Raw genomic sequence first — 7056 nt, 5'->3', positions numbered from 1 at the left:
CGTGAGGTCGCCACGCCCTCAGTGGGAACACATTGTTGACAGGTGAAAGCAGACACCAAGTGTATACAGTGTACAGCTCCTTTTGATTTAGCTGAACTGATCGGGCTCGTGTAAATATCAATGTATGGTATCGATTTTCTCATTCACCCCTCCTCAAGAAAGCAAAAATATGTTTATGTATTTCTCAAAATGCTGAATTAGTTACATACTGTGATATAGACCTGCTGTGAATACCATGTAGATAACAGGGTGGAGGTTGTTGTTGAAGGATACGTGCCGTGCCTATGGACTTCAATACAATGACTGACTTGCTGTCGACTACCTGTCGTTGTTGTGACACTCAGTATCTCTGCCAAGTTGAGCTCAACTTACTTTGTTTTAATCAAAATGTTGTCATGTTATTATTTATCATTCTATCATGTTGATAGGGAAATAAAAATGGTCTTTGCCAAAGCTGTGAAGTACTTTTCATTTAATGCTGTGCAAAGGGGGGGGATTTGCATACGAACACGCACATGTTGAGTGTTTGGTCAGTGTGTGTGTGTGTGTGTGTGTGTGTGTGTGTGTTTGACCTTGCTGAGGCTAACTGTGTTAGGCAAAGGGCATTAAGATATTAGAGATTTACTTGATATGACCAGCAGCCAATAGCAGATTTCCAGCACCGCTCAATAGAAAGTTAATCAGCTACAGACTGGTGGGCCTAGTCGGCAGATAACAAAAGCATTCACAACTTCCAGCTCAGCACTGATACACACATGCACACACACACACACACATATATAAATCAGCCCTTCCTGTCACCACTCCCTCCGTACCTCGCCGTCAAGCTTGTTCCAGTGTCCTGTTTGTCAGCGTGTGGGTGAGCCGTCATGAGGAGACTGTTGCTGCTGGGGGTGACGGCCTTGTGTCTCTGCGCGTTTGTCGCCGCTGACAAACAACCCGACCGACAGGCAGATAAATCCTCCCCCGAGAAGGATGGGGTGTTGCAGCTGAAGAAGGGAAATTTCAACAGAGCGCTGAGAAAACATAAGCAGCTGCTGGTGCACTTCTGTAAGTTACACACACACAAAGACTTGATCTTGACCTACATGTATAGGCTAAGCATTAAAAATAACACCGTTAAGAGTCTCACTTACTGTGCATGTCTGTTTCTGTGTGTGCAGTCGCTCCTCTGACTGGAGAAGGCCATCGAGTCTCACAAGCGTTCGAAGGCGCTGCTGCAGAGCTTCAGGGGTCAGAGGTCACACTGGCTGTGATTGATCAGAATAAGGAGAAGGAGCTGGCAAAAGAGCTCAGTGCGACAGGCCTCCCCGCAATCAGGCTGTACCTTTCTGGAGACAAACACAACCCTGTAGACTGTCCTAGTAAGTGAAAATGACAGATAGAAAATCCTTTATACGTACATTAATATCGAGAAAAGTTATAGGAGGTGTGATTTATCATTTTAATAGTAGCTTGGTGCAAGACGGCTCAAACTTTATGGAGCTAAAATGACTGGAATGGATATCTTTATGAATTAAAGAGGTAATTTGTAAGATATGGCCAGAATTTTAGTTTAAAACGATAGAAAAATGAACTAACGTTACCAACAGAGGGTGAGGAAACAATAATATTGGCATTATGTCAAAGACGTCTACGTGTTGTGTTGCTAACCAGCTAGCCCCCAGCCCCTCCTGTCTCGTGATACCACTTTGTGTCTTATAGCCCAATAGTTTCAGCTATATGCCAGCTTTAACGTTATAAATGAACAAAATAAACTCTCAAAGTGTCAATAAATTAAATTATCTTCCTTGTACTTTCCTTACTAAAGAGGAAAAACACAACCATACACCTTCTGAAGTCTACTCTCTCCCTCTTTTTCCTGGATTTGATTAAGTTCCTCAGAGCTCGGCCTCCATCTTGACTTGGCTGAAGAGGAGGGAGGGATCTGCTACTGACCTCATCGCTGATCTCAGCCAATCAGAGGCCTCAGAGGAACTGACAGTGGTTGGATTCTTTAAGGTGAGCACCGAATGTTCGACTTTCCAGCTTTTCACTGGTGACGTGACTGTAATCAAGTGTCCAAATAACTATTTGTGTGCTTTTTTTAATAGGATCTGAATCACGACTACGTCCAGGTGTTTTATGCTGCAGCGGTCGACCTCCCTGATGTTAAGTTTGTTGTGACACAGGATGAAAAAGTTATCAGCAAACATGGTCTCACACATGATGTTGTACTGATGCTCAAAAAGGTACTTTGAACACACCAGAAACAAACACACACCTCTGACAGGTGGCTGTGCTGAATGTGTTTTCTCAGCACTTAATGATTTATATGATTGACACAGGATTTAAGGCATCACACCGCGCAGGATGAACGCATTAATATGCAGCAGTCTAAGGCAAAAAGGTTCAATGCATTCTTACCTGTGCTGTGTGTGTGTGTGATTGTGTGTTTATCTGTCTGTCGTGTGTGTCTGCTGCAGTCGGAGCTCATCCAGGCTTATAAAATGATGCCTCAGACATCCAAAGAGGAGCTGATAATTTTTATCACAGTCTACCAGATGGACCCAGTCACTGAGTACACTGGAGAGGTAGAGATGCATTTTGACTCACTGCTGAACTCCCATATTTTGAAATGTTTTATGAATTTCTTTTGTATTCAAACTCTCCGTGAGGTGGGGTACTACTAAATCATTTCTATAGTCTTTGTCTTTTTGAAAATCTGAATATGAAATACCTCTTTGCGTGAATATAAAGAAAAGAGCCTTGCATACCACATGATGCTGGTCTCATATTTAAAGGTGTTGTCGAACAAACAGGGGCAGCATATCACCAGAGTAACTGCTAACTGCTGCTAATTGTATTCTGATCCATGACTGTACCTAGTATCAGCTTTTTAGCTCAGTTAGCCGCTTAGCTAACCGGACTAGCAGGGGAGTGTCTGTGTTTACACCGCTAGCTCAGGAGCTTTTGAGAAACACAGGAGAAACAGGTTTTCAGGCCCAGGGCTAGCTGGTTAGCATGCTAACTTCATTAGATATCTCTGCAACACAACACATGGACGTCTTTGACATAGCATCAACTTAATCTTTGATATTTTTTTCAAAATATTGAAAAAAATGTTTTTAAAAATTACATATTGCATCTTTAAAATCTACATACATAAAGCAAACTACACACATTTTTTGGATTTAAAGTTATGTTGAAAACTTGCACATGGAGTTAATCTTCACCTCGATGAAGAGAAGAACTTGGATGCTCTGTAGAGAGCATACCTCCGTCAAGGCCCAATAGTCCCCTTTAATTTAATGAAGCTGGAAGTCAGAGCATCTCCTCGTAAAGGGGCACTTCGTAGTTTTGGAGAAGAAATTCAACCTCAGAATTTGAATCTTTACAATATGAGGTAGTGTCTATCCTTCCCATAACTGAATAAACAAGCTGTTCTCAGAGGAAAATAAGGTCCCCAGAACACTGTTTGAAGCTAGAAAGGTGGCAGGGTCCGCCACATATAAACAAAGTAAAACAGTATGAAATTGTGTTGTCCTTTAAGGTCAGTTTGTTTATTCAGTCATGAAAACAAAGAGTGTTTGTTTATTTAGTTTGTTTATGCATAAAAAAAATCTGTCAATGAAGATCTTTCTCTTCTGATTAAAATGTATTCCCCAAAACTACATAATGCACCTTTAAAGACTCATTTATGCTCCCTTTACATACAGAAATAGACACGTCCATTTCAAACTATGTAACCGCCACTGTCCTTCGTCATTTTTAAAACTTCTTCCTCTTGTCCTGTGGTCGTACTGCTGCCCTGCCCCCCACGACTGCCGGAGGTGCTGCTCCTTTTGTATCCGTAAATAAAAAGTAGATATTTTGTTGCGTAGTTTTCTTCTTTCATTTCACTGTAAAACAATCCAAGTAGCTGTTTCAACACCTACTGTTGTTAAAGGAGATGTACTCATGTTATTCTCTGACTCTCCTGCAGACTGCCACTCAGATACTAACAGCACCTGTGTCGAACCATGCCCTCCTCTTTGTCAACAAAAGCTCTTCTGACTTTAAAGACATCCACATGGCCTACAACAGCGCTGCGTCCGCATTCAGACTGAAGGTAGAAACCAAACACACACACACACACACTGGCTTTGTAACACGTTAAATCCATCTTCTTGTAAGACGTCGGAGCACTTGACCTCTGCATGTGTGTGCATTCAGATCCTGTTTGTGTTTGTGGACGTGGACGAGCCTCGTAACGGCAGAATAATGGAGTACTTCCGGGTTCGGGGTTTCGAGGCTCCTCTCATCCGACTGGTCAATCTGACGGACCACGTGACCTACCAGCTGCCTGCTGAAACTCTGGATGTGCAGACCATAAAAACATTCTGCCAGTCCTACTTAGAGGGCAAGGCCAAGGTAACAATCGCTCTCATCTCATGTGTGATACATAACAAAAAGAGGAGAAACAGTTTGTCCTGGTGTAAGTAACGTGCTTGTGTGCATGTTAACGTTAACAGCCTAAGATGCAGAGCGAGCCGATACCTGAAGGATGGGACAAGCAGCCGGTGAAGGAGCTGGTGGGAATGACTCTGGAGCAAGTCGCCTTCAACCCCAACAAGACTGTTTTTGTCCTTTTCTGTATGTAAATGCTTTCTTTTTAAAAAAAAAAAAAGATTACCCAGGAGGCTCGGACTCAAACTTGCAGACGTCTAGGCACATGGATTAATACTGGGCAGTTTAAAGCTGCTGTAATCAATATTTAATACTAACACTAGATAAAATGACTAGGTGTTGCTCATGGTGACAAACAAAGACATACAGATAAATGTTACCTGACTCCTGAGTTCTCCTCAGCCCTTTAGAGCGTTTTAGCGTCTTTCAGCTCATTGTTTTCATTTTCCAACTGGCAGCTTTACTTTTTCTGTTTGCTCTCACTGCTCTCATTAACAAACATCTCCTCACACCTACACGACTGAATAGGTCGATTGCCAGTAAGTCCTGAAACGACATACAGTATAACACCGTTCCCAAAAACAACGTGACCGATGTAGCGTACCAGCGGCAGACGTAGGGGACCAGTTCATCCCACAACGACTTCCTCCTTATAGAGAGCTGAAGCTCCAGTGGACCTCATGAGACATTATTTCGGAAAAAATTGAACAGCAATCAATGAAGAGATACAAATACATGTTTGATCCTGTTTGAGCTTTGCCATGAATCCCTGTCGCAGCCATTAATGTAGCAGTTTGTCGTAAAAAAAGTAAAATATCATCTAGTTTTTTGTTAAATCGGTCAGTGAATTACATGGTTTCGCTCATTGTACTGTACCAATATGGCCGCCGTCTCAGCACGGAAAATGTACAAAAAAAGGTGAAAATCACAATAAATCTGTCCATATCGACAACTGCAAGCGAACATACAAGACCAGCTCTACAAGGTTTAAGTTACGAGTTTTGATGACGATGTCACTAACACGACTGTCGGCTGTGACGTCTTTATAATTACGTATTTTCAGTCTCGTTTTATGACAAACTGTGACTTTCTTGCGTTGGAAAATGATCTTTTAAATTCACAAACATCATCTGTGTGATTCATGACACAATTCAGACAGGATCAAAAAGTTATTTGTCTCTCTCCGTTCACTACCCTACATATTCTTTCCGAAATAAGGTCCACAAACTTAAAAATCTACTTTAAATGTGTTTTTCAGATCTTCCCTACAGCCACGAGTCCCGCGCTCTGTTTCCGCTGTGGGAGGAGTTAGCCGAGGCCTTGAAGGAGCGGGAGGACGTGGTTGTCGCTCGCATCGATGCCTCGGCCAACGACATCAACTTGTCAATGCAGGGCGCCTACCCATCGCTCTGCCTGTTCCCTGCTCTACATGCTGAGAGGGTGTGGAGCATCTTCAGCTATCCTAGGATTGTTTGTGGTGTTTTCTTCAATATTTTCTGTTTCTTCGTGTCATTTTAATAACATTAAGTATGTGATATCTGTGTTCCTGTCAGGTGGTGGTTTACCCTGGTAAGAGGAAGGTGAAGGACCTGGTTAAGTTTTTAGACAAAGAGATGAAGAAAGCCAAAAAAGAGAGGGTTAAGGTAAATTATCTCCTCCATTACTCAGCCCAACATGACTGCAGTGGTTTTATGTTGTTTTTCTGTGTGTGTGTGTGTGTGTGTGTGTGTGTCTGAGAGCTGCTTTTTTCCCCTCTGCTATAAAAATAAACTTTCTTTTGTGTCTCCAGGAGGATGAAGACAGGAGGAAGTACATCGAGGCCATGAAAGCTGAAGAGGCAAAAAAAGCCAATGAAAGCAAAGACGAGCTTTAATCCAAAAAGAGAGTACAGTGTGTGTGTGTGTGTGTGTGTGTGTGTGTGTGTGTGTGTGTGTGTCTCATACCTTTCAGTCAGTAAAACACTCTCTAAACACGGATCTGGTTTTATCTCCTCCACCCAGCTGTCATGAAGTGTCTGTCCAATCAAATCCAATAAAGTCTTTAGATAAAAACTCTGACGGTGACGAGACTTTTTATTTATTTAATGTCTTTAGTCTTTGTCATGTCGATCATGAGAACTCAGTGTAGAAGCAGACTTGCTTCATGTTGACCTGGACTAAGCCAAAAGGATCATTGACATACAACTGTGCAGTGTAATAAATAACATATTGCTCGACTGATACATCGGCATGCTTGATATTATCAGCCAGTTTTCTTAATACAGATGTGTATGTGGCACACCCTGCCACCTGTCTAGAGTTTTCTGAGTTTCTATTATTGCCTCATTAATATTGTAAATTTTAAAATTCTGAGATTAAATTTCCTCTCCAAAACTTCATAGTGCCCCTTTAAATGTGAATTGAACGATTTTGGTGTATCAATAGTGTGTGGATCCACTGATGATAGTACTGAAATATTTGCCCTGAATTATAGCATATTATAACTATGGTAAATCTTGGTAAATCTTATTTTTCTTAAAAAAAATTCCTTCAAGAAAAATGTTTTAAAAATAATTATAAATGGTATACTAAGGGAAAAAAATGAATAAAATAAAATAAAGTAAAATAAAATAGAATTAAACAAATAAAT

General features: G+C 41.3%; 1 protein-coding gene across 1 annotated transcript; it reads left to right on the top strand.

The window, feature by feature from the left end:
* The first annotated feature begins 792 nt into the window (after positions 1–792).
* LOC311266258 (protein disulfide-isomerase) lies at positions 793–6439 on the top strand. Its single transcript, XM_084368543.1, has 11 exons — positions 793–1050; positions 1164–1364; positions 1877–2001; positions 2094–2231; positions 2466–2573; positions 3965–4090; positions 4195–4392; positions 4494–4614; positions 5687–5868; positions 5982–6071; positions 6218–6439. The coding sequence occupies exons 1-11, from the start codon at positions 870–872 to the stop codon at positions 6299–6301; spliced, it is 1554 nt and encodes a 517-aa protein (XP_084224669.1). The 5' UTR covers positions 793–869; the 3' UTR covers positions 6302–6439.
* Positions 6440–7056: the final 617 nt, after the last annotated feature.

This window comes from Pagrus pagrus, assembly GCF_965226575.1.
Source record: "Pagrus pagrus genome assembly, chromosome: 2".
NCBI lineage: Eukaryota > Metazoa > Chordata > Actinopteri > Spariformes > Sparidae > Pagrus > Pagrus pagrus.
Note: the sequence above shows the minus strand (reverse complement) of the source record. Positions and strands in the feature narration are given on the sequence as shown.

What these genes read in the sequence shown, in the direction of transcription:
- LOC311266258 (XM_084368543.1), top strand. Translation starts at nt 870, where the DNA reads ATGAGGAGACTGTTGCTGCTGGGGGTGACGGCCTTGTGTCTCTGCGCG. An exon ending in CAACCCTGTAGACTGTCCTA is followed by an intron (nt 1,365 to 1,876) that starts GTAAGTGAAAAT and finishes GATTTGATTAAG; the next exon opens with TTCCTCAGAGCTCGGCCTCC. An exon ending in CGTCCGCATTCAGACTGAAG is followed by an intron (nt 4,091 to 4,194) that starts GTAGAAACCAAA and finishes GTGTGCATTCAG; the next exon opens with ATCCTGTTTGTGTTTGTGGA.